Genomic DNA, 27,513 nt, shown 5'->3' with positions numbered 1-27,513 from the left:
AAGCAGTAACCCCTGACCGTAAGATAAAGCAACAAGATGACTTCAAGATGGTTTGACAGTATAGGGGTTCTTGATGCTAGGAGTTACAAGGTGCTTTGATGGAGAGAAAAGCAGATTAAACTCTCACGGTTATATGGTTAAAATGCTAGAGTCACAAGGATTTCAACTTATCATACCATCTTGACATCAGTCCCAAACGAAAGTTAAAAAGGACACTTACTTTAATTTACATATAAGAATAGCCAGGTGCAGTGCCTCATGTCCCTAAAAAAGCACTTTGGGAGGCCAAGGCAGGCAGATTGCCTGAGCTCCAGAGTTCAAGACCAGCCTGGCCAACATGGTGAAATCCTATCTCTACTAAAAATACAAAAAATTAGTAGCCAGGCACAGTGGCACATGCCATTAATCCCAGCTACTTGACAGGCTGAGGCATGAGAATTGCTTGAACACAGGAAGCAGAGGTTGCAGTGAGTAGAGATCGTGCCACTGCACTCCAGCCTGGATGACAGAGAGAGACTCTGTCTCTAAAATAATAATAATAATAATAATAATAATAATAATTTACATATAAGAAATGTGCTGAGAGCTTAGAAGTCTGTGCTAAAAGCATGAAGATGAAAATAGCAGTAAGAGTGGTAGTAGTAGAACTAGCAACATTAGCAGCTAGTATTTATGTAATAATATGCTATGTACTTAATGAATATAACCTTTAAATCCCAAAACCTTATGAGGTAGACATTATTTTTTCTGATATTGTAAGTCAAGGACATTAAGAAACCTGCTCAAGGTCACACACATAGTAAACGTAAAACAGAAATTCTTGGCCAGGTATATGTGTCTCCAAAATCCGTGTTTTTAACTGTTGCACTATTATTACTTCCTATATTAACAAAATACAACACTCACCACCAATGGCTTATAGATGCCAAGGCGTACTATGCCTGGTGGCACAGCTTTCAGTATTTCCACAGCTTCGGCAAGTGAGGTGTTGTCCAAACAGTATTCATTGACTGAGACCAGGCGGTCCCCAGGTAATAGTCCCCCACTTCTTTCTGCTACACCATCTGCTACCAGGGAGCGGATCACAATCACTGATCTTGTAGAATCTAAAGGGTCCTATGAATCGAGCAAAAAAGAAAGATGAGTCCATGCACTGAAAATAAATATGCAGCCTTAGGACAGCTTGAGTTGACTGATGAATCTTATTTGACCACCTACTTCATGTGTCTGGCACTCTGGTGATAATCTTCTAAACAGGTAAAAATAAACTAAAATCTCACTCTAAGTCAGGTATGGTTGTACACCTCTGTACCATCCCAGCTTCTTGGGAGGCTGAGAGGCTGAGGTGGGAGGCTTGTTTGAGCGCAGGAGTTTGAGATTAGCCTAGGCAATATAGCAAGACCTTCTTGCTAGAAAAAGTTTTTTTAATTAAAAAAATTAAAAGGCCAGGTGCAGTGGCTCATGCCTGTAATCCCAGCACTTTGGGAGGCAGGAGGATCACTTGAGCCCAGGAGTTCAAGACCAGCCTGGACAACATGACAAAATCCCATCTCTGCAAAATATACAAAAATTAGCCAGGTGTGGTGGTGTGTGTTTGTAGTCCAAGCTACCTGGGGGGTGGAGCAGGGGTTGGTGAGGTGGAAGGATTGCTTCAGCCCAGGAGGTCAAGGCTGCAGTTAGCTGTGGTTCAGAACTCACTGCAGAGCTGTGGTGACACAGCAAGACCCTGTCCCAAAAAATGAATAAATAAAACATCACGCAAATATCAGGTTATATCAAGGTGAAAATATAATCTTAACAATTTCAGTGGCATGTCTGAGTGCCCAAAATATATAGACTTCCTGTTAAAATTTTTGGTGACTGATATTTGGTTGGACCATAAGAGGTCTGGGAACAGTTGGGCAAGATTCTCTGACATTCTCAAGCACAGTCATATGATGGACCCAAGATAAGCCTGTCTGTTACTCCTCCAGAGTCATAAGTAAGCTCCAAGAAAAGCATGAACATAATCACAAATATAAAACGGGAAATGATACTCCGTTCTTATACCTTCACAGTAGTAAAGAATCCTATAAAGTCACGCAAATCCAGAAAAGACATGGAAACCATGGAAGATTCTACTGTATTTTAAAAAGTATATTTATAAATAATGTGACCTAAAATTATGATATAGAACCCTTAGGTCACAACTATTCCAATACATAGTTAAATATGAATTTATGAACAAAAGCAATGTACAGATCTTTCGCCCATTGGGAGGACCCCATATTTCTTGATATTAAACACTGAGGACAACATTGACATTCAATACACCTGGTTAAAAAAAAACAATTTATATCTCCACTATTGTTTTTTAATTTAACAAACTGATATATAGCACTTACTGTAGGTTGGGCTTGACAATCACTAATTTATCTAATCCTTACATCTCCAGGATGTAGGCAGATTTATTGTCTGTGTTTTACAGATGAGGAAACCGAGGCTCAGAAAGTTAAGGGAACTAGCCAATATCGCCCAGCGTATATGTGGCAGAGCCAGGATCCAACCAGGCAGCCTAGCTCTTAAGTCCTTACTCTTGACCACCTCACTCTGCAGCTTGCTCTGCATAGTAATGGTCAGAAGAAACGGGAAACAAAGAGTAGTAAATTGAGAAAAAAGAAATATTCATATGGCCATCTTATGATTGAGCAGAGTCTCTTAATTTGTCTTAACGGTGGAGGTGTACAGCACTATTACAGAACTTTTAACCTAGCAAGGGGGAGAAAAAATAAGGACATCCCAAACACAGCAGCATTCACATTGGTTTCTCTATGCTTCTCCCATTATTTCATTATGCACATGCTGTTCCACAAGGCAAGATATTGTAACCTGAGATTCTACTACTCTAGCCTCTCTTAAACCCTTCCAGAGAAAGTAGAGAAAAACTGCTAGGTTTTGTGTGGGAATTATAAAACTTTGGAATTAGCAAACTAAGAATTTGCCAAGTTCCCGGCTATGTCTGTTTGAAGTGGCTGATGATTCTTTTGAAGTTTTCTGATCCAGTTTTCTATGCCTTTGTGTTTCAGACATCAGGGTTCATTTTCAAAGTACTGCATGGAATTTTAACCAAATATGCCATATTTAAATCAACAAAGGCTACACAGCTAATTCCTTGAAGAATGTCTTCAAATGTAACTTATCTTGGTTTTTGCAACTAACCTTGCCTTTCTACCCCCGAGCCAAGAGACTCTTCAAAATTTTCTTACATGCTCTGATGTATAACACCACATATTTATGAAGAGGATTAAAAGTAAAAAAGAGTCCAGGGAGCTCACTAATAAAATACTGTTAAACTATAATTACACCAGTATTTTCAAGTAGAGGGAGCTATTGCATAGGAAGAGAACAGAAGAGAACCAAAAAGTACAGTGGCATATCAGCAGGCAATCGACGCGGTAATATAAAAGAGCTGTCTATTTTGTCACTGGCAACCATGAATCACAACACACTTTTCATCCTGAAATATGAAACCATTACATTTTAAGTTTGACACACTAATAAATAAGCTGTACAATTATTTCCTTCATTTAGGATGTCAGTTTTTGATGAAAGGCTTTTTTATTGGGGGGAAAAGGGAGACTACATAATGGCTTATTCCTCTCATGAAATGCACAGCAGTTAACATTACTTCATATTATTAATTTCTACACTTTCTCAGAGAAAACTGCAAGAGCAAAATATACCAAAAGCAAATAAATGGTTGTACTAAGTTGTTTGTGAACAATCTCTGCAGTTTCATATAACACCAAAATTTTAAAATACTATTTTTAACCCAAATAGGTGAGGAGGTTTTCAAAATGCAACCCATTGAATTGATAATTTAGGAACATTTTAAAGGAAGATTCCCCAGAAGGAAATGGAAATAGACTTCTACCCTTGAAAGGTGAACATATTTCCCTTATTGCCAGAAAAGTCATTGTAAGTACTAATTTACACAAAGTGAGGCCTTCTTTAGACCTCAAACTAGTGACAGGTGTGCTTGCTTACTAAAATGTATGCAGGTTTAGACCACTAGTTATGCTAAACAATAAATCCAATCTACCACCCCTTTTCCTGGATGACAGAACCCAAAGGCAGCTTCTTTGTTATTTGAGGGGCAGGGAGGGGACAAACTAGCCACCTCTGAAGATGCCCCATTATGTATAATCGCTGCTTCATTTTCTATGATGACTTTTCTGCCTCTGATTTCCCACGTAGCTGAATGAAATCGCTTTAATGAGTAACAGTCATTTCCTTTCATTTCCTTTACATCACATGTAGCAGCCATCCTATGGAAAAACAGCAGCTGCTACTGCCTACTGGGGTGGCTGCTATTCTTGAGGCTTTGCTGCATAAAAATGCTCAAAAACCAGCCTGACTCAGGCTGCTTCTCATCAGAAAGGTCGATTTTCTGAAAATACAGTGTACGACATTATGTGCATGTTATAGCAAACAAAATGTTATAAAGATACTTCTCAAAACCCTTACCCAACCCCGAGACCCCCAGGCATATTTACATAGATATATATATATGAAGCGCTTCACAAAGGTGCATGTTATTCTTGCACGAGGGTCACGCTGATGATCTCTGTATCACTACAATTTTAGTATATATGCTGCCAGTGTGCACACCCCCAGTAGCACCTTGCTGAAATTATTTTAACTGTCTTCCTACTAAAAACAAAGTCCCCATCAGTTTTTATCACCTTTCATCATAATTTCAAAATCTCTAATATTTCTTCTTTTGGTAAATAACACTGCAAGGAACATTGTATTTAAGAATCAAGATGCTGCTTTAGACTAAATAGCCAATAGAGGGCACTAGAGACCAATCATAGAACATGAGAAACATGTACTATGCGAGCCATTCTCTTCTGAAGGAATTTTCTTCCTCTTTATTCAAAAGGTTTATATTATTACACACACTGTAACAGTGTCCCATATGTTTGGTTCAACCCATTTACTTCTGAAAGTTGTACTCTACACCTCCTTTTTTTTTTTTTTTTTTTTTCAGTGAGTATCTACCATTAGTTTATCTTTACTGCCAGGATCAGGTTACCCCTCAAAATTAAACTATAGAAAATAGCTGATCCAGAAGCTGTGAAGATAGTCCCTGTGATTAAGACATACAACTTTTTTTTTTTTTTTTTTTTTTTGAGACAGAATCCCTCTCGGTCACCCAGGCTGGATTCTCGTGCCTCAGCCACCCGATAGCTGACATTACAGGTGTGCGCCGTCACTCCCAGCTAATTTTTGTATTTTTAGTAGCGACGGGGTTTTGCCATATTGGTGAGGCTGGTCTCGAACTCCTGGCCTCAACTGATCCTCCTGCCTCGGCCTCCCTATATCCTCTGAGTGGCATCAGCATATACCCAAGAGTTCCATTCTCCCCCTCACCCCTCCACTGAGTTGCTCACTAAGGCATGTCAGTTTTTTTATCTCAGCCTTTTATCTTTTCTGATTCTTCCTTTCCGTTTCCACTGCCACAGCCTTGGTTCAACATCTCGTTATTTCTGAGCAGCTGCTACAGTTTCCTGATAGGTCTACCTGTCTCTAATCTTGCCCCCATGAGTCAATTTTCTACAGAGATAATAGAACCATCTTTAAAAATAAAAAGGTGATTATAATTCCTCCTCTGCTTAAAATACTTCAGGGACACCTATTGCCTTCAGGATAAAGTCCTAACTCCTTTATTCTTCATGGAAGGAAAATCCTTCAGAACTGCAGTTCTGTCTCGTCTCTCACTCTCCCCACACATACCACTGCCTACTCCCATTTGCCCAACACTTTATCCCAGGTATTGTGAAATGGAAACTCAGGTATTGTGAAAGGCCTCGTCATGCTGCATGGCATAATGCAAGTCATTCCCTCAGCCAGGAATGCTCTCCGTGACCCACTGCCACTTGTCTAGACTTTGCCACCAGAGTTAACTCAAGTGTCTCCTCCAATGAGAAGCATTCCCTTACTCCTTGAAGACCCAAGCACTTCTTACTCGGTGATATCCCTAAACCTAAAAAGAACTTCAATTACAGCATTTATCATAATATATTTCCTTTACTGTTTGACCTTCTAGAACTAGTTTGGTCTTCCTGTTAGATGTATCTACAGCTTGTAGATACATTTTCTTCATTAAAATACTTTTTACATTTTACTGAAATTATTGTAAATGACTTCCTTTAAATTACTTCCTACTAAAAGTAAGCTTTATGAGACCAATAATGTGTTTGCTTATTTTTTTGCTGGATTTTTCAGGGCCTACTACAATGCTCGTCACGGAGAAGGCACTGAAGAGTAGTTAAAATGTTGAATGACTGTTTATTTAGTTTCTCTCTTCCCACGGGGCGACAAGTACACCAAAAGCAAAAGCCACATCGCATCATATAGGAATAACAACAACAGCTGGTAACACACACTAAGCTCTTGCCATACCAGGCACTGTTCTCAGAATCTTACTTACTTGAATCCATTTAATCCTCACATCATCATGAGGTAGGTACGTACTATCATTATCCTCACTTTCCTGGTGAGGAAATTAAGAAAAATTAAATAGCTTAACCAAAGCACAGGGCTGGTAAATGGCAGAGCCAGAAATGAAGCCAGCCAGTCAAATCCCAGAGTTTGTGCTTTTAGCCACACTAAGCGATGCTGCTTCTCTAACTTAAGTATTTGCTAAATGAATGAAGTGTTGAAAGAAGACAAATATGTTAGAAGATATTTTTATCATCTTACCAAAGTGTATGAAACTGAATCCCTTAAATATCGCACTTGGCCACTAGAGGTTCATGTTTCAGTACCTAGCAGATGAAAAGTTAGAGGGTACAGAATGTGCAGCATGCCTGCATGTACAGGTAAAACGTGCATTTGTTTGCCAAATTTCAATGCACAGTTACTTTCTCAAGAATCCATTGATTTGGTGGGCATAAGAAGACTTTTACATGAACAAATTCAAACATGTGATAATCATTATGCCCAAATGGATGGGATTCAAAGTTTCTGACGTGTCCATAAAATGTATTATATGAATATTTGTGTACATTCCCAAAGATCAAAGAGACCAGATTTCACATAAGCTAAGGCAGAGTGCAGGAGCATCACCTGGAGCGGAGAGGTGGTTCAGCGGAAATGGGCTCTGTCAGACAGAGACATCAACTCGAAGATGTGGAGAGTTCTAGCTGTGAAACTGCTCCAAAACCTAGATTACAAATCCAAGCTACCATGGCAAACTCAGTGAAAAGACATGAAGCAGAGAACGTGACATAAAGAGGAGACAGAAGGAATTAACAAGAAAAGTGTCATAGGTAATAAACTGGCAAATGCATCAGTAAGAGGCATTTAGGAAATAAGAACAGGAGATATATACCAAGAATTGTTCTAATATTTAACATTGATATGCTTTGCAGTATTACCCCAATAAAGAAACACAAGGTGTAACAAAGACTTAACTACATTCAAAATGAAGAATATCTTTTGGGTTTGTTTGTTTTTAAAAAAATCTATTCTGTATGTAACGCTCAAACTTTTAAAGACATTAAATAACAGGATAGGAATTTAAAAACCACACAGCAGGATGGCAAAGAGATGGATCATAGTTTATTTCCTTTGATAATTTTGACTCTTAGTGTCAAATGAGTGTATTAAATATAAAGTTGGTCGACTAAACACATGAGAGGAAATATGGTTAATTCATAGAGTCTTTTTTTTCTTTTTTGAGACAGGGTTTCACTCTGTCACCCAGGCTTGAGTGCACTGGCACAATCACAGCTCAGTGCAGTCTCAACCTCCTGGGCTTAAGTGATCCTCCCACCTCAGCCTCCTGAGTAGCTGGGACCACAAGTGCACACCACATTCAGCTAAATCGTTTTTATTTTTTGTAAAGATGTGGTCTCCCTATATTGCTCAGCAGATCTCAAACTTCTGGGCTCAAGGAATCCTCCCACCTTAGCCTCGCGAAGTACTGGAATTACAGGCATGAGACACCATGCCGGCCTAATGTATATAGTCTTAATAGTATGTTATTAAAGTTCTAGGCTGTGTTGTATAGTTCACCACACCAAAATACCTGCTCTACAGCTGTATTACAGAGGTCCTTCACAAGGATGAAATGATTCCAAGGAAGGACTAGCAAAACAACTTCAATCAACTGTGAAATAGAAAGTACTCTACTAGTGAAAAGAAACAATCCACTAACCAATGAATTCCATGCTATAGCACATATCATTACAGAACTAGGCTTTCAGCTTCATTCCACGGATATGTATTTTTATTTCAGTAAGAGAAAGTATGTTTCAAAGATAATTTTAAAGGAACTACACACAAATTTCTGGACAACATGAATAGTTAGCTCTGTAATACTGGATAAGAGAATTATTCCAACTCAGTAATGATCAACTGAGGAAACTATGAAAACAGCAGGTAGCCAACTATTGGCTTCTTGAAAAGTATACTCTTAAATGTGGCCATTATTATTTGAACTAAGGAGTATTAAGTTAAAATCTAAATTAATTAACAGCTAAATAAATTTTCAAAGCAACATCTCAAGGAAGTTGCTAAAATAGACAATGCAGAAAGAAACCATTAAGTTTAAAAGGGAGACAGTTGGCTGGGCACAGTGTAATCCCAGCCTGTAATCCCAGCACTTTGGGAGGCCGAGGCGGGAGGTTTCCTTGAGTCTAGGAGGTTGAGACCACCCTGGGCAATACAGTGAGACTTTGTCTCTAAAAAACATTAAAAATTAAATAAAAGGGACGCAACTATTTCATTCCAGAGGTAGGCAAAAGGAGGAACTGGGTACAAAGAGGCAAAAGAAAGGTTCTTTTATACATATGCACACACACATACAGATTTATACACCTTAAGGAAAAAGGAAAACAGTGATCTGCAGAAGCTCAGTGGCACAGCTAGCATGAATTAAAATTTCCATTGTGAGGAATGTCAGAAAACAAGAATTCCAAGATTTTTAAAAAGGAGAAAAGATATATAAGAGAGAAAGACAATGAAGACAGATATTCAGCCCATTAGTGTTAGGATGAGCGTGGATTAAAAGAGGCGAGTTTTGAGACCCAGCTTGGTCCACACCTGGATGTGTACAGTTTCACGAGTGTCTTCATTTCTCTGAGTCAGTTTCCTCACAAACATAAAATGAAAAAGTTGGATACATGAGTTATGATCCCTTCTCTCAACTCTAAAATCCTATAACTTAATTTGACAGAGTATCGTGACTCAAATTTGTTCCTAGTTTCTACCCAAACATTCACAAAAACACTATAAAAAGTAAGGAAAGATAGAAGTTAATTCAAAACACTGCATCAGCAATGAAATCGATGTACATTTTCGTTACAAAACTCAAAAAGGGCATTTACTATAAAAAAAAAAGAACAACAAAATACATACGACAGCATGTGTCCTTTTTTGATAAGATATATCTTAAAACACCTTTTCTTTTTCTTTTGCCATTTTCAGAGCAACGAAAGTCATGTCAGGAACCATTAGCTGAATTAAAATCACAAGAACAGTTCTGGTTTAAAACAACAGGGTATAATTAACAATTTCAAAAGACTGTCTTCTGATTTGACCAATAAGCTAAGCATTTACTTTTGGGAAAGAGAAATAAATGTATTTATAGTGAATGCAAAGCAACAACTAATTGATTCTAATGAATAATGAGCAAGCTATCTTATCTAAATCCAACTCCATGTTTAACTATTTTATAATATAGCAAAGTATTACACTAATCATACCAATTACCACAACACCATCACGTTCAAAGTAAGTGCCCACAAAGTACATTCAGTCCACTCAAGATAGATTAAACTGATACGGTTCCTGGCTCCTTGTGTCTTATTACTTCCTAAATACTATTAGGCAGTAAGAATAGATTTTTCCACACATCAGACATAGAACTAAACAGTCCCAGAGCTGCACAGTAAGCACAGCACAGAAAGCAATAAAAAGTAAAATGGAAGAGAAGTGGACAAAGGAACTTGCTAAAAGATCAAACTATATTCGCAAAAGGAATAAAAAGTACATAAGCTTGCACATACTTTTATCCTATAAAGTTTAGTACTTTAAAAACCTATTTTAAGCACAATATTTTAAATGGTTTAACCAGCAGTCCCATGGAAATCACTTCTTGAAGACTATTCCTTTCTCATAACCCTTCTGGTCTCCTGCTGAATAACTTGTTTGTATATTAGATACATTCCTTGGATGTTTCATCTCTTGAAAATTTTATGTCATGCTGTAATTGTTTATGTGGTTACCAGTCAGTCCTGGTCCAGGACTTTTGCTAGTTGTAAGGAAAACAAAACAAACCATACAACTATCCTTTATCTAAAAGCCCCATCATCTTGCTGAAATGCCTGAGGTTCTACCAGGCACACAGTAGTACTCAAGTATAATTAAAATTACATTAGTTGTGGCCGGGTGCAGTGGCTCATGCCTATAATCCCAGGGCTTTGGGAGGCCAAGGCGGGCAGATCACTTGAGACCCAGAGTTTGAGACCAGCCTGGCGAACATGGCGAAACCCCATCTCTACTAAAAATACAAAAACATTAGCCAGGCATGGGGGTGCACACCTGTAATCCCAGCTATTCACGAGGCTAAGGCAGGAGAATTGCTTTAACCCAGGAGGTTGAGGTTGCAGTGAACCAAGATAGCACCACTGTACTCCAGCCTGGGCAACAGAGTGAGACTCCCTCTCAAAAAATAACAAAAATTATATTAGTTGGAATGTGAATATACTTAACACTACTGAACTATTCATTTAAAAACAGTTAAGATGGTAAATTTTATGTTAAGTGCACTTTACCATTTTTATAAATGTAGAATATGAATTTATAAATAAGAAATACTCCATTATCTTCCAGAAAAAAATTGTATTAGTTGAAAGTCATTATGACGCAGGGAAAGTGTAGACATATAAAAACTTAAAAGCTTTGCAAATACTGATTTTGGAATTTAACTTTCCAAACAAATCACTCTCAACTTAACCTAAACACAAATACTAGCTGAATGATAGTGATCAAGTTGTTTAACCGTGAAGATTTAAGTTTTTCATTTGTAAATGGAAATAACAATAGTACAGATTTCACAGTTATTAAAAGTGTTCAACAAGGCATGTAAAGTGCTTAGTAAGTCCATAGTAATCACTTCATAGTAATAATTTCTTTTCCATCATAATTCTCATGGTAATATTATTATTATAATAACATTACTATTATTACTATTACTCTGAGAATTATGGTGGAAAAGAAGTTAAAAGGACATACGGGTTTGAGGAGTTAAGTTTCCATCCCATTTACTGCCTTCTAAATTCAACTGAGCATATGTGACTTAAACCAACAGTGCTATCAGCTGCTAAACCCCTCACCTCGTGATGTTACATTCAAATATTAAAAAATGAAAACACAGGGTTGAATCTATGCCCTCCAGATATTCAGATCTATAACCTCTTGAGTGCACAAAGAGAGGCTCAGAACAGCATGGCATCCTCAGTCTTCATTCTCCCTGAGCAGACACTGTAAGATGGGAGCCATCTCTAGACTGGAAGATTGCCTGACAACACAGCCATGTCAGAGTGACAGGATGCCCTTCATTCTTTAGAAAAGATTCTGCAGGGTTTTGATCTTTTCTTTTTAATCCTTGAAAGGTCAACCAATGCTGATACACAGCACACAGTATGTAGAATTAGAATTAAAACTTTGCTAACTTTGAAACTGTACAGGAAAAAGGCAAGGAGTCCTGCTAGGAAATCCAAGGTAAAGCACACAGTTTATACTCTCAGGTGGCAATAAATACATAAATAAATAAAAATTATGTCAGTGAAGAGCTTTGGCCAGGTGAGAGGAGTAAAGGCAAGGGATCACAAGGCTTCAAGAATAATCTGAAGAAAAGTTTTTAAAATTATGTGAAGTATGTCTCTCCAGATAGACAACATAATTAGAAATTTCTATTGCCTTTCCGTTGAGCCATAATTATGAAGAATTAGTATTGTTTTTGGTCTACAGATTATACCTGACAAAACCACAGACTCAGGAGCTCAGCTCCATTTACTAACTGGGTAGTCATGAGCGAACTCCTTAACCTCAGCATCAGTTTTCCTTATCCATAAAACAAGGATGACTAAAGGACCTATAGCTTGGAGGTTGTAGAGAAGATTCAATCAGTCAATATACCTAAAGTGTTTTAAACAATCCCTGACACAGAGTACAGTAGTCCCCCCTTATCCATAAGGAATACGTTTGAAGACCCCCAGTGGATGCCTGAAACCACAGATAGTACCAAGCCCTATATATACTATGATTGTTCCCTTACATACATACCTATTGTATTAGTCAATTTTCACAATGCTATAAAGAACTACCTGAGACTGGGTAAATTATAAGAGAAAAGAGGTTTAATTGACTCACAGTTCCGCATGGCTGTGCAGGGTGCCTCAGGAAACTTACCATCATGGTGTAAGGCAGAGGGGAAGCAAGGCACATCTTACATGGCAGCAGGAGAGAGAGAGAATGAGGGGGGAGCTGCCACACACTTCTAAACCATCAGATATTGTGAGAACTCACTCATTATCACAAGAACAGCATGGGGGAAACCTCCCCCAATGATCCATTACCTCCCACCAGGTCCCTCCTCTGACACATGGGGATTATAATTTGAGATGAAATTTGGGTGGACACACAGAGGCAAACAATATCACCTATGATAAGGATTAATTTATCAATTAGGCACAGTAAGAGATTAATAAAATAACAATAATAAAAAAGAACAAGTATAATAATATACTGTAATAAAATGTATGTGAATATGGTCTCTCTCACAAATAGCTTAGTATTTTCAGACTGCAGTTGACCATGGGTAATTGATGCCATGGAAAGTGAAACCTCAAAAAAGAGGGAACTGTAAGCAATACATAACTGTTAGCTAGTAAACCATGTGGCCATGTTTTCCAAAGAAGAAATCAGAACACAAAGCTTTCAAAGGATTTTTCATTAAAAGAAATAAAATTTGAAAGTTAAGGAAAATATTAAGCAATTCAGTTGCAAAAGAAAATAAAGACATGAAATCAGGACTAACTTATTAATTCCGGGTTATTCACTGTGGCTGGAATGTCGAATCCCTTACTGTCCACACAGCAGACCTCAATTTCCCCTGAGGCCTCTCTGGATCCTAAGAAATAACATTCAGTGACTCTTTTAGTCTTACTTTCACCATTGTTAAAATTACAACATGTTGTACAGAGCTGTGACCAAGTCTGTTCTCTTTATTAATGTTGTAATATATGCTTGTTTGTCCACTGTCTGTCTACTCCAAATTGAATTTAAACTCCATGAGGACAGACTTCATCTAATTTGTTCACTCCTAGCTCCCCAGTGCCTAGAACAATGCCTGGAAGAGGAGATGCTCAGCAAACATTTATTATATATAGGAGCATATCTTTTCATTTTTATAGTCTCCATACTGACTCATATCTTTTAAAGGTGAGAATGAATAACAACCATAACAAATCTCTACCCAGATTCTATCTTTGAAAATCTTCATCATCATCCTTTTTCAGTAAATACTGATTATTTTGTGTTAAGAAAAGCACAGGCATTTATATGTTTTTTTTTTTTTTTTTTTTGAGAACTGGTCTTACTCTGTCACCCAGGCTAAAGTGCAGTGGTGTGTTCGCAGCTCACTGCAGCCTTGAACTCCTGGGCTCAAGCCTTCCAAGTAGCTGGGACTACGGTTGCACGTCACCATGCCCGGCTACTTTTTTTTTGGTTTTGTAGAGATAGTGAACTCCTGGCCTCAAGTAATCTTCCTGCCTCAGCCTCCCAGTGTTGGGACTACAGGCATGAGCCAACACACCCAGCCTATATTCATCTTTTTATTTAGTCTTGTAACCTTATAAAGCAAATATTACTTCTATTTTAGATATTATCATTTTAGTAAACAGAGAATAAGAAAGACTAACAAGCTTGCCAAAGTCCCAGGAGTATATCCAGAATGCAAACCTGGACATTTGGGCCCTTTCTGACTCGTAAGCTAGTCCTCTTAACCACACCGTATGTTCACTGCTGTACTGATAAACGTAATATCAGATTAAAATAAAATACAGAGGAAAGGGCTGAAAGGGAAACTTGAGCCCTAGAATTGGTGTGTAAGAATCAGCCAGTCAAGTCAATCTGCTTTCAAGCATCATTCACAGACTAGACGTTTGGTACTAGAATGAAGCAGCACCACTTCCTGGCACTCACTGGGACAGCCTGGCTTTTCTGGATCACTGCCTGCTCCAAATGACACTCATAAACAGGACGAAGCAGCACAAATCATCACGCCTTGAACAAGATTCCCAATACCTAGTTGTTAATCTGATTCAATCACTCTGGCACACTCTAGGGAGGTCTATGACTTAATCTACTACCATGGTTCTTAATACTGGCATCACACTCAAGTGGGAACTCCAAAACACACCCATTGCTACAGGTAGAAGACTGGTGATGAAACACCTCTGGGGACCGAGTTTCTTCTTTAGATGAACGATTCCTATTCCTTTCTTTTTCTTTTTCATTTTTTTAAAAATAGTTGTTGAGACAGATGCATAGCCAGGCTAATACTCACTCACTTCCTGGAATATCTTGAGCACTTTGCAGGAGAGAGGTGATCACCAGGTATGGCAGTAAAGCTGAGCACCTTTACGCCCACATTTTAGCTCTCCGTGGCCATACCAAAAACACTGATATTTATAGTTTGGCCATGTCTGAAACACTCATTAAAGGTAATACAGCAGATTCACCATCTTCAGGATCCTCTTCTCCTCAGCAATGCCTTCAAGTATGAAGCAGAAACTGTCATGGATAAACACGTGTTAAAAGGAAAGCTACCCTATGAGAAAGCTGACAAGCATTTGCTGCTTGCCTGTTATTCTCTTTTGCCCCTACTAGACACAATGGGATTTTTTGCCAAATTCGTATTCCAAAGCCATGAAATCCCTGCAAAGTTCAACATCAGGCCTGACTTAAGATCTTTGAGGCCTCCTGCTAACTTCATCCCCCTGCAGCTGCCTCACTAAGGCAAGCTTTTGATCTGTACTATCTGGATTTCAAGCTGATATACACACAGCCCCTTTGATCTCTTATTAAGTGGCTTCTGGTCTCCTGATGCCTTTAGTCTTGCTGCACTGAGGTTTTTGGAAGTCAGTCGTCATCCTGAGCACACTACAAACTGCACACACCAGGAGTGGGCTCCCTTCATTCACCCACTTCGCAGACTTGAAAAGTAATATTTAAGCCATGAGAGAATTTCCCCAGTAGCCACAATCAATCCACTCCATGAGCACACTACTAAGAATTATTTTTCAAATGAAGCAGCTTAAAATGATTTAAAGGATACAGAACTTTCCCATAGAGGGAAAGGAAGCAAATCCTCTGTGAAAAGAAATCTTCAGCCCAGTTGGCAATGGAACTTACAGTACTTTGATACTAATAAAAATAAACGTGGATAGAAATCAGGGATGGGCAAAAAGTAGCCTTTATCAGTTCCCCTAAGTTCTGTCAAGCAAAAAGTGACCTTTAAATGCAGCTGTGTGGTTTGTTTAAAAGTAAGGCATACAATATATCTGCAAGACTACAGATACTACCATTAGTAGCAGATCGACTGCATTTTGCTTAGTACCAATATCTTACATGTGTGACGCGGACCCAAAGAGCTCTTTAAAAAAAAAAAAAAAAGGCAAGAGGAAAAAAAAACCCAGAAGTCAGTGGCCATGTTATAAGATCCCTTGAGCATTAAAGTGAAACTGTATAATAACTTATAGTACACGCCTATGCTTTATATTTTAGATTCTGGAAATAATATGGTTTCATACCTGACTTTATAGCGTTACCACTCTATATACTACTAATGTGTTAAAATTATGTCGATATCTATCAAATGCTAAATCCTACATTCTGTAAACTGATTAGCTAAGATGAACATGAAGATAGTAGGCGTGAACAGGCTATTGAACACTATATACTGATATTAGCATTTACTCAAATTCTCAAAACTCTTGGTAAAAATTAAAGTCTTAATCCCCTCCCCCCAGCCCCACCACTTTAAAGCTAAATTCTCTAATAAACAAAGGTAAAACAAGATTAAAATTTGTGGAAGAAGAAATAAATAAAGAAATAAATAAAATTTGGTGAAAGAAATAGAAATAGAGTTTGGGGCACTAATATCATAGTCTGAATGTAAACACTTTATGCCCACTTAGCTACAAAGGCCAATAAATTAATTATTGCCATATATAAAGTTGAAACAAAATTGATAGTTATATATTGCTATCACTTAATCTGTCCACATCATAGGAAACCATTAGCAAATTCATGAATTACACACCTGCTTATACTATCTTCCATGAGAATTATCTGAACAAAGAAATAACTCTACATAAGAAAGGATCCATTTTAAGTGGTCTAAATATACGTGAGTCTCACAAACTGTTAAATGCAAGCTATTTGGTAAATATGTACCAAAATTTAAAAAGATATAGTATGCTCTTCTGATGAGCAATTCCACCTCTAGGAATTTATCACCTACCTATCACAAGATTTATTCCTACCTTTTAACAAAAGAGTACCACAAAAATATCCACTAAAGCCCTACTTAAAATACCCACCAACTGGGTACAGAAGGCTGATGAAATAAATTATTGTACATCAACAATAAAAATACTATCTAGTCATTAAAAAGAAGTAGCTCTATAAATACCTAAATGAAAGAGCGTATAATTTTAAGAAAAAAAATACAGAGCCTTTAAAGTGTGTATATAATCCATTTGACATATAATCCATTTATATGTCAAAATTTTTAAAAAATTAACAAGTACTATTACTTATATAACCATGTATATATAAAATGTTTCTGGAAGGATGGACAAGAAAAACAGAGGTTTTTTACCTGGAAGAAGTAAGGGATTATGGTCGGAGGTAGATTTACTTGTCACAGGATATCTTTATACACCTTTGAATTTTTATGCCATATGTACGTATTACTTATTTTTAAAAAATTTTCAATGTGCTCAGAAAGTCATTCTGTTGTGCATAGGATAAGGAAAAAGACAATTAAAGACATACATAAAATGTATACAATCCCTTCCTACAACTTTTATAAATCTTTTTAAAAAGAGAATTCTAATAGAGTTAACGGGCAGTCAAAACTACACACTAAATGTTTTGCACAAATATTAAGACATACTATATTCGAGACTCAGTAACACTGCAATATTTTATATTTTGGTTTTATAACCCATTTCCTCTTTTAAGAAAAATTAATAACTGTCAATTTTTATAGGGAGAAATATTTCCACTATTCTCTTTAATGAGTCGCTGTTTGGCTTTGGTTTCAAACAAATTTTTAAAGCATTACTAACAGTATTTACATATGAATCACCTCCCAATGGCTATGTTATTATGATTTCTATTTTTATCTCTCTCAGACTTTGAGAGAGATAAAAATAGTGTTTCAAAAATATCTGCTTTGGCAAAAATTGAGTCATTCAAGAGGGGAGAGGAATGAGCAATAGGATGTAGGAGGGAGGAGAATTATTGGTTAATAAATTTTATCTTCTAAATCACTGAAATTCAAAAAGTACCAAGGATGGCAATATCATGGCTAATGTTCAAAAATTGGCTAATGTCAAACATTTCCAGTGAATTATAATCATGAGGGGTTATTCAAAGTTCAACATAAATCAAAACACCAGAAAATATCTACTTGCCATGTTTAATTTATAAGGTCAACTGAAGGTAAAATCCATACAGTTCTAATTTTTTTTCAAGCTTTTTGGTAGAAATTAAGAATTACAGACTCGTGGACCACCTAACAATTGTTTCATTATTGAACATTAACCCACAACAAATTACTTACACTAGTTTAGGATTCTTAAACTTGCAATGATTGTCTTCTGAAGCAATAAAACTAGCTCTTACACAATGCATATGAGCACACTATATTAATTTTTAATACTTGCTAAACTTTCATATAAGCATGAAAAATGAGAACACTATCTAGTAGCTTAGTTTTTAAGATATGAAATTTTTCACAAGCTGAAAAAACAGAAAGGTCTTCTGTAATAAATTTACTATGCCCTATAATAACATGCACATGGAAATGGCATTCACAAAGAAAAGAGCAGTCTAGTATGATGGTTAAAGGCATAGACCTGGTGGAGGAGGAGGCGGCGGAAGAAAAAGAAAGAAAAAAAAAAGACCTGGGGCCCAACTGCTTCAGTTCTACCATATACTACCTGTATGAACTGCACTAATCACTTAAGTTTTCTGTGCCTCCATTTCTTCACTTCTCAAATGACAACAATAAGAGTATCTCTTTCATATGGTTCATGTAAGGAATACATAGCCTAATATATGTAAAGCAATTAGAACATCACCTGGCACTCAGTAAACACTCAATAAATGCTACCTAACATTGGTATTAAAACCAGTGTGAGTATCAGTAATATTCCACAGAGACAATAGTCTAAGGAATGAAGACATTACACTTAAATACTAGGGAAACAAGACAGAGATAACTAAAGTATAATATAAAAACCTCACCTACAAACTGGCAAGAAATTACAGTATAAAAACTTATAACCTAATTTCTGAAGTTTTGTTGTTTAGAAACAGAGTACTCAGTCAAGCCATAATACTCATGCTCTTGACAAATTACATACCATTGTTTGCCATGACACAAACCTCTAAGGCATGACAATGGAGATCAGTGAATCTTCTAATATGGCACACGTAGAGTGGGATTTTAACTAGCCACCATATGAAGTGGCTAGGTATACTTGAGACTAACAGATGTTCTACCCCTGTTCAAATAATAGCCAACAAAGTTACTGCCACAGTACCCTAAGAGCTAAGAAAAAGACTTACAACCTAATCATATTTATTGTCTTCCTTGTTGCTTTCTCTTTTGCCTTTGACCCAATCTAATTCAAAATGCCTTTCATGAAATGAATGTTTGCACTTTGTACTTTGGCCATATGACTGAGTTGTAGAACTGTGTATCAGACTCAGCTGATCATTTCAGGTATAAAGGCATACCTCTTTTCTCTGCTCAGTTACACACCTTCCATCAATATTCTGAGTCACTGACCTGTCCGGAGAGCTACCCTATTGTTCTATAGACTAACTCAAGCTCCTTTATCTGCTCACTCATCTTTCCCTTTTTTTTTTTTTTTTTTTAAGACAGTCTTGCTGTCTCCCAGGCTGGAGTGCAGAGGTGCAATCTCAGCTCACCATAACCTCTGCCTTCCAGGCTCAAGGGATTCTACTGCCTCAGCCTCCTGAGTAGCTAGGATTACAGGCGTGCACCACCATGCCTGGCTAATTTTTATATTTTTTAGTACAGACAGGGTGTCACCATGTTGGCCAGGCTGGTCTCAAACTCCTGACCTCAAGCAATCTGCCCACTTTGGCCTCCCAAAGTGCTGGGATTACAGGTGTCAGCCACTGCACCTGGTCTCTTTTCCTAAAGTTTAGTTCAATTTATATAAAAAGCAAACTTCTGGCCAATAATTCACAATTGGGTAATTCACATATGGCTCATCAAGAATTGGCTGCATTTTAGAATGCAATTTTAAAATTAAATTTAGACTTCACTAAACAAAGATATCTACTTATTAATTTTTCTAATCTAACTAGAGAGTTAAAGAATTGATAGACTACAAACATAGTATGGTGCCATCTTTGAGGACAGTATCAAAAACTTTTGTGTTTATTTTCTAAACTGAATAATTGTTAATACATTTCCATAATAACATAACATTTCCTATTTCCTTACACACTAATTCACTTAATCCACACAATCCTTTGTGCTAGACATTACTATCTCCATTTTATAAACGAGGAGGTACATAAACACCAATGAAATAGATGCATGTTATTTTGTTAGGCTCTTCAAAAAGTTCTTATTCTAGAGAAAAGGCTGTTCATGAGAAAAGTGGTTAACTGAAATGAAATATTCCAAAGCAAATTTTCAATCTCTTCAATAATGCTAAGCAAGCCCTTTACAACCTAAAAGTTCTCTCCCTCTACCAATACTTTCTCTCTGTAGTTAAACGTTTCTGCAGTACTTCTTGTTCTGAACATGCTAGGCCTGGCGGGACAAGAATTTGTCTTGGCCCTCCTCAGCTACCTAATAAATTCATACAGGACACGCCGAATGCAATAATAGCCAGGGATGTGGCCTTTCATGGCTTTTGCTAAACCTTTGACTGGCCTTGCAAAAAATATTTTTGAACTTTAGAATTTATTACCTAATTACAACAAGGGACGGTATAACTGATTAATTAAGTTGCTCAAAACCAAATTTGAATTGTGTTTACCTGTCATCTAAATGTCATAGTAGATAACAGTTCTAGGTACCACTGACAAATGGTGAAAAATGTGCTGTACACATCTGTAAGTAAACTTAAGACTGACTTAAGAAAAGCATCCAAGTTAGGATTGAAAGTGTTCCCCTCCCCCTGCCCCAAGGTTTAGCTGTAGAAATAAATAAGATGAGCCCTTTAATTTGAATCAAAGTGGTATTTAGGAAATTAAGTAGTTATATTCTACAAGAAGCACAAAGACAAAAAGAATATCTAATCCTTTGTTGGCAGAAAATTACTTTATATAATTTGTACAAAAGCAAATGTCAGTATGTGTGCTGCTGATTGTGAGATAAATGAGAGGAAAAGGAAAATCCTAGAATTTTATAAATTAAAAATAAAATTTCAAAATGCAATAGAAGTTACTAAACATACCTGTAGGAACGCAATGAAGAACAAAAAATTCTGCATTTAGAACTAACTATATATGTTTTTAAGTGTAAAGCTCAGAAGGGGGTTTTCCTGTTAACTAGGGATTAAATTCTTAAGGACCATCTAGTTTTTATTTTCATCCTTTACTGAATTGTTTTTGCGTTCTGAAACATTTCTCTGCCTTAGTATGTGCAATATTCAAAATATAAAACCTACATATAATGTCATTTAAGAGCATCAGAGCAACCATTATGATATAAATATTTATTATATAAGAATGCAAACATATAGAGATTCCTACAATAATAGAAATGGAAATATACCTGAATATCTAAGACCACATCTGAAAGGTGTCTTCTAAATTAAATCCCAATTATCAAAATCAATTATTAACAAACTCCCATTAAATGTGTTCATTCAATTCCAGTTAATTTTGGCTAACCTAGGTTGGGCACAGTAGCTCACGCCTGTAATCCCAGCACGTTAGGAGGCTGAGGCAGAGGAATCACTTGAGGTCAGGAATTCAAGACTAGCCTGGCCAAAATGGTGAAACCCCATCTCTAAGAAAAATAGAAAAGTTAGGAGGACATGGTGGTACGTGCCTGTAGTCCCAGCTACTCAGGAGGCTGAGACAGGAGAATCTCTTGAACCTGGGAGGCACAGGTTGCAGTGAGCCGAGATCATGCCACTGCACTCCAGTCTGGCGACAGAGTCAGACTCTGTCTCAAAACAGAAAAAAAAAAAAAAAAAAAAGGTCAGGCCTAATTTTGGCTCACCTAAACTTTATTAAATCATTCTGCAAATATTTATTAACCACCTAGTAGTTCTAGATAACTTAGCTACAATGGGGAGGAAAAAAAAGAGTCCCCGCCACTTGTTTTACATACCCTAATATTAAAGTCTATAATATTAATAGACTTTCAAACGCTTAACTGTGTTCAGATCTCTTGATAAATATATTTCTCAAAATATTTGGAATCAACAACTTATCATTCAGTAGTATTCCAAAGAGAAATTCTAAAAAGGAAGAGGGTTATCTGGCACAGAACTATGCCAGCAAAAATGAAATAGATTTCTTTTTCAGTAAATTTAAATCACACTGCCAAAATATAGAATCTAGACCGGGCACAGTGGCTCATGCCTGTAATCTCAGCGCTTTGGGAGGCCGAGGAAGGCTGATCACTTGAGGTCAGGAGTGCAAGACCAGCCTTGGCCAACATGGTGAAATCCCATCTCTACTAAAAATACAAAAATTAGCCGGGTGTAGTGGTGGATGCCTGCAGTCCCAGCTATTCAAGAGACTAAGGCAGGAGAATCACTTGAACCAGGGAGATGGAGGTTACAGGGAGCCGAGATCGTGCTACTGCACTCCAGCCTGGGCGACAGAGTAAGACTCTGTCTCAAAAAAAAAAAAAAAAAAGAATTTAATATTTCTCATATAATGCTCAAACTATTTTTCTTTTAATCTATTCCTGATTGCCTTATTATATTAAATAATTGATTTTTTAATATCACTTGGCATTTTATGTGCTTTAATAGAGCACATTTTGCTTTACTAAACCACAATGTGTTTAGGCAGCACCAAAGCAGTAAAATATGCATCTTAAAAGTTAAGAGATTTCTTGGCAACAATTTTAATTCCCCCAAATAATCAGCATTCTGAATATACGACAGTAACTGGTAGAATTGTATAACATATAGATGTCTTGTTGTGACCTTTTACATCTCCCTCCCCCAAATGTATCAGTAACTTTACCCTAGTTATAACTGGAGTAGCTATAAATATATAAATACATAGATATTATATATTAATATAAATGCAATATATAACTTGACCAAGAACATTTCTATTTATTTAAGCACATTGAAATTAATAGGTAAGCTAAACTATAAACCTTCGTGTGAAGGGGAGGGAGAGGAGAGTACGAATTGGGAACAAATGCTAATGTGTATGGGATTCCTTTTTTGGGTGTTGAAGATGTTCTAAAATTAGAGTGTGGTGATGGTTGCACAACTCTGAGAATATACTAAAAACGACTGAACTGTATGCTTAAAATGGGTGAATTTTATGGTATGTGAAAGATATCTGAATAAAGCTGAAGAACAAAAGTCCTCCATATAAACAAGTTCATCAAGATCCTGTCTCTAAAAGCACCCACAGATACATAACTATTGCTTCCCTTATTGTCCAGTTCCTATATAATTAATCCATCATTTTATTCACTAAGGGAGCTACTAATTTTAAAGATAACAATTGAAAGTAGTACAATATCCCATCTTTGGGATTCAGTTTTGCTTAAGTCAATAGGGGTCTTAAACAATTACTACTTCACATAACATTAATACAAACCAATCACTCCAAAGAAAACACCTCTACATAGGTTCTTATACCTGGTAATCCAAAATGCTGAATCCCAAACCTTTACAATCTTTTACTAGTTCAACAATCTTGACTTCAGGGGACCACAGTGCTAATTCCCCATCATCATCTTCTTCAGCATTGACATCCATATCGCGGTCAATCTGAAATACCAAAGAAGATAAATGCTTCAAAACACTATGCTTTCAATTCTGAAAAGAATGCACATATCAAGAATCTCACAGCTTCTTCTCAGACTGGGAATTCTCTTTGGCATGCGTAGTTTTTCTTTCTAATCTTTGCAAAAGGGCCATGCTCTGGGGCACACACACTCCAGGATAAGATCTTCATAAAAATTCAAGCGCTTAAAAATTCAGACTGTTCATACAGTTTTTTTTTATTAATGTAAAGAATTTATTTCATTCAAAGTATTAACACTGACCTCTTATACTTCAATGAGTTCTGTCATCCCATTAGAAGCATAAAAGGAAAAATATGCAATTTAAGTAAATGAAAACATCATACATAGTAGAAGCTTATAAGATATGTAAGTAGTGATACCTGGATTCATAATTACAGACAGAGACAAAGAAAGAGATGTCAACACAGAGATAGGCTGGAGCAGGACCGGGAAACCACTTCTGCTGGCTCCTGGAAGTTTTCAAGAAAAACTTTACTAGAAAATAAGGTGAGAAAAAAAAAATCCAAGTCTTTGGTCATCACATAAGTCTAAAATGAATAAAAATCACTGAGTTGAAATAATGAAAACCTAATCTTGGAAGAAATAGGTCAGCACAACTGCCCAGCATACAGTTCCTTTGTTACTTTTCTTGATTTTCCTCCTGAAAGTCCCTCTATTCTAGACACCCTGTCTTTTTAGGAAGAAGAGTCATTGCTATGTGGAATTCCAGGAAGTTAAATGAGAGGGTCAATGAATCTACTATGCAGAAGAAAGGCTGCTTCAAAAAAACCTTCTGTTTTTATACTAATTATAGCATTGTACTGTTGTTTTCATCTGATTGACATTCCCCAAAATACTCTAAACTTCTATCTGAAGCTCAAAACTTATCTTTTATAGCCCAAGCAATGAACAAAACACCTGGCTCCTAAGTTAGAATGGAAACTCTATGAGGCCTACCACAGAGTTTACCATGGTTATCAGCTCAACCGTAAAATGCCTGGCTCATAGTAGGTATAAAATAAATATTTGTTCAATACATTAAAAATTACCTATCTTTCAGTGTGTTTCTCTTGAAACTCCTTCTCAATAAAGGTACCAAGTAAATAATTTTTTAAAGTAGACTTCCTAAAACTTTGGGTAACCTCAGTAAATAAAAATGCATCATCTCTACAAACATAATTTTGAAACACCAGTTTAAGAGCATCAATTTAATGTAATCAAAAAAGGGAAGGGAAAAATCCTATATAATTAGGAAAATAGCTAGTTTAAAATTTTTATTTTATTTATGTATTTATGTATGTATTTATTCTTTCCAACATTTTGGGTTCAGGGGGTATGTATGCAGGTTTGTTACATGGGTAAATTGTGTGTCACAGGAGTCTAATGTACAGATTATTTTGTCACCCACATAATAAGCATAGTGCCTGACAGGTAGTTTTCTCATCCCCACCCTCCTACCCTCTACCCTCAAGTAGGTCTCAGCGTATATTCTTCTCTTCTTTGTGTCCATGTGTACTCAATGTTTAGCTCCCACTTATTAGTGAGAACATGTGGTATTTGGTTTTCTGTTTCTGCTTTAATTTGCTTAGGGTAATGGCCTCTGGCTCCATTCAGGTTGCTGCAAAGAATGTGATTTCATTCTTTTTTCTGACTGGATAGTATTCCGTGGTGTCTATGTACCACATTTTCTTCATCTAATCCACTGTTGATGGGCATGAGGTTGGTTCCATGTCTTTGCTATTGGAAAAAGTACTGTGATGAACATACACATGCATCTTTATGGTAAAACAACTTATATTCCTCTGGGCATATACAAAGTAATGGGACTGCTGGGTTGAATGGTAGTTCTGTTTTAAGTTCTTTGAGAAATCTCCAAAATGCTTTCCACAGTGACTGAACTAATTTACATTCCCACCAGCAGTACTAAGTATTTCCTTTTCTCCACAATCTCCCCAGCATCTGTTATTTTTTAACTTTTTAATAATGGTCATTGTGACTAGTATGAGATGGTATCCCACTGTAGTTTTGATTTGCATTTCTCTAACGATCAGTGATATTAAGCATTTTTTCATATAGTGGTTGGCCGCATATATGTCTTCTTTTGAGAAGTGTCTGTGCGTGTCCGTTGCCCATTTTTTAAAGGGGCTGTCTGTTTTTTCTTGCTGTTTTAAGTTATTTCTAGATTCTGGATATTAGATCTTTGTCAGATGCATAGTTTACAAATATTTTCTTTCAGTCTGTAGGTTGCCCGTTTACTCTGTTGATAGTTTCTTTTGCTGTGCAAAAGCTCTAGTTTAATTAAGTGCCACTTGTCAATTTTTGTTTTTGTTGCAATTGCTTTTGGAATCTTCATCATGAAATCTTTGCCAAGGCCAATATCCACAATGGTAGTTCCTAGGTTTTCTTCTAGGGTTTTTATAGTTTTAGGTTTTACATTTAAGTCTTTAATCCATGTTGAGTTGATTTTTGTATATGGTGAAAGGAAGGGGTCCAGTTTCAATCTTCTGCATATGGGTAACCAGTTTTCCCAGCAACATTTTCCAAATAGGAATTCCATTCCCCATTGCTTGTTATTGTCAGCTTTGTTAAACAGCAGATGATTGTAGATGTGCACCTTTATTTCTAGGTTCTCTAACCTGTTCCATTGATCTATGTGTCTATTTTTGTACCAGTACCATGCTGTTTTGGTTACTATAGGCTTGTAGTATAGTTTGAAGTTGGGTAGTGTGATACTCTGGCTTTGTTCTTTTTGCTTAGGACTGCTTTGGCTATTTGGGCTCTTTTTTGGTTCCAAAAAAATTTTCTAAAAATTTCCTTAAAATTTAGAAAAATTTTAGAATAGTTGTTTTCTAATTCTGTGAAAAAAGTCACAGAAATAGCATTGAATCTACAAATTGCTTTGGGCAGTATGGCCATTTTAACACTATTGATTCTTCCTATCCATGAGGATGGTATGTTTTTCTATTTGCATCATCTCTGATTTCTATCAGCAGTGTTTTATAATTCTCATTGTAGATATCTTTCACTTCCCTGGTTAGCTGTATTCCTGTTATCTTGTTCTTTTTGTGGTTATTGTGAATGAGACTGAGTTCCTAACTTGGTTCTCAGCTTGGATGTTACTGGCGTAAAGAAATGTTACTGATTTCTGTACAGTGATATTGTATCCTGAAACTTTGCTGAAGTTGTTTATCAGATTTAGGAGGCTTTGGGCAAGAGACTATGGGGTAGAAAAACATTTTTTAAATTAGGATTGGTCCAGATCTTAAACTGTCACTGCAGGACACAGGTGGTCAATTAGTGATCCACAGTGGACTGAACCTAAACATGGGAACAACATGAAGCTGAAAACTTGAAATGAGTGGAAACTTTATGGATCAATAACCTCTGCATATTTCAGTCTGATGTGTGGAAGTGATACACTTAAAAAGGAAACACTTATATCTTGCAACAAAAAGTAAAGTTCCATTGGCTAATACAACATGATTGATGTTTTACTAGGGTATTTAATACTCTCACTGATTAATGAGTATTAGAATTTTGGCTGAGCTGCCTAACCAGATAGGGTTTAAGAATATACGATGGTATTAGGAGAAATGAAAAAAGAGATAGATGGAAAAAGAGCCAAGATTTTAAGAAACCACATACAATTACAAAACCTGTGTTTATAGAAATTTCAAGGCATTCGAGGTACATAAGATATTATACTGCAACCTGAAATATATCACTTTGATACAATCAATTCTGCATAACTTCTGTATTTACAGAATGGAAAGCAATCAACTAATGGGCAGCAAGGTTGACATTTAGCATAATTCAAAGCTGTTGTTCACCATTGTGGTAAAGCATGACAGACAGGGGCAGAGAGTCAGCAAGTGGGGTTTGTGATTTACACACCTTGCAAGATTAGATTAAAGGCATTGTTATCAGCCTTCAGAGGGAACCCACCACCCACATTTCATTTTGGTAAGGATAGCAAGTCACAAAAGTGTGGCATTTGAGTACCCTCCTTGAAACAGTTTTTACAAAAGTTAAACATTTTTTTAAAAAAGAGTCAACCAATAATCAAAAATTTACCAAGCCCCTCTTATATGCCTAATATAGACTAAAAACACTATGAATGGAAAATAATTTTAAGTTATGGCCTTTGCCCACTGTGAGCTGACAGTCTTCTTGGATAAACA

The 27,513-nt window shown here is 36.7% G+C and overlaps 1 protein-coding gene across 1 annotated transcript in view; it reads right to left on the bottom strand.

The window, feature by feature from the left end:
- Positions 1-27,513, bottom strand: part of INADL (InaD-like (Drosophila)) — a 475,627-nt gene that overhangs the window by 339,207 nt on the left and 108,907 nt on the right. Inside the window, 2 exon segments of the mRNA XM_011988948.1 lie at positions 907-1,116; positions 23,184-23,315. Of these exon segments, the coding sequence (XP_011844338.1) occupies positions 907-1,116; positions 23,184-23,315 (342 nt within the window).

The sequence above is a fragment of the Mandrillus leucophaeus genome, unplaced genomic scaffold (assembly GCF_000951045.1).
Source record: "Mandrillus leucophaeus isolate KB7577 unplaced genomic scaffold, Mleu.le_1.0 Scaffold341, whole genome shotgun sequence".
Classification (NCBI taxonomy): Eukaryota; Metazoa; Chordata; class Mammalia; order Primates; family Cercopithecidae; genus Mandrillus; species Mandrillus leucophaeus.
The sequence above is the reverse complement of the archived record's forward strand: the minus strand, read 5'-3'. Positions and strand labels throughout refer to the sequence as shown.